Below are 344 nucleotides of genomic sequence, written 5' to 3' on the forward strand. Positions count from 1 at the left end.
CGCCCGTCCCGCGCTCCGGGCCATGGCCGGTCTCGGCCGCCCGGCCCTCGTCGGTGAGAACCTGGGACCCCTGGGTGCGGAGCGGGGAGGCCGAGCTGAGCCTGGTTTGGGGAGGCTGCGCCCGGCGGGAGCTTTGGGGGCGCCGAGGGCTGCTCGCCTCCCTCGCGCGCGATCTCTGCACGGGGACCAGTTTGGAGTTTGTCTGGCCCGAGAGATCGGGGAGCAAAGGCGCCCGGGGAGGGGGACCCCAGCCGCAGGCGGGTGCTCTGCGGTAGCGCACACAGAGGGGTGCGGGGCGGACCCCATCCCAGGCCCCCTCCCCGGACCCCCTCCCCCGGGCCCCC

At 76.5% G+C, this 344-nt stretch overlaps 1 protein-coding gene across 2 annotated transcripts in view; it reads left to right on the top strand.

Moving 5' to 3' along the window:
* Positions 1-6: 6 nt before the first annotated feature.
* The window catches only part of Adgre5 (adhesion G protein-coupled receptor E5), a 15,033-nt gene continuing 14,695 nt past the window's right edge, over positions 7-344 (top strand). For both annotated transcript variants that reach the window (XM_013034235.1, XM_013034236.1), the window contains exon 1: positions 7-53. In XM_013034235.1, the coding sequence (XP_012889689.1) occupies positions 23-53 (31 nt within the window). In that variant the 5' untranslated portion in view covers positions 7-22. The remainder of the gene's footprint in view (positions 54-344) is intronic.

Source organism: Dipodomys ordii, unplaced genomic scaffold (genome assembly GCF_000151885.1).
Source record: "Dipodomys ordii isolate 6190 unplaced genomic scaffold, Dord_2.0 Scaffold184, whole genome shotgun sequence".
In the NCBI taxonomy this organism is placed as follows: Eukaryota; Metazoa; Chordata; class Mammalia; order Rodentia; family Heteromyidae; genus Dipodomys; species Dipodomys ordii.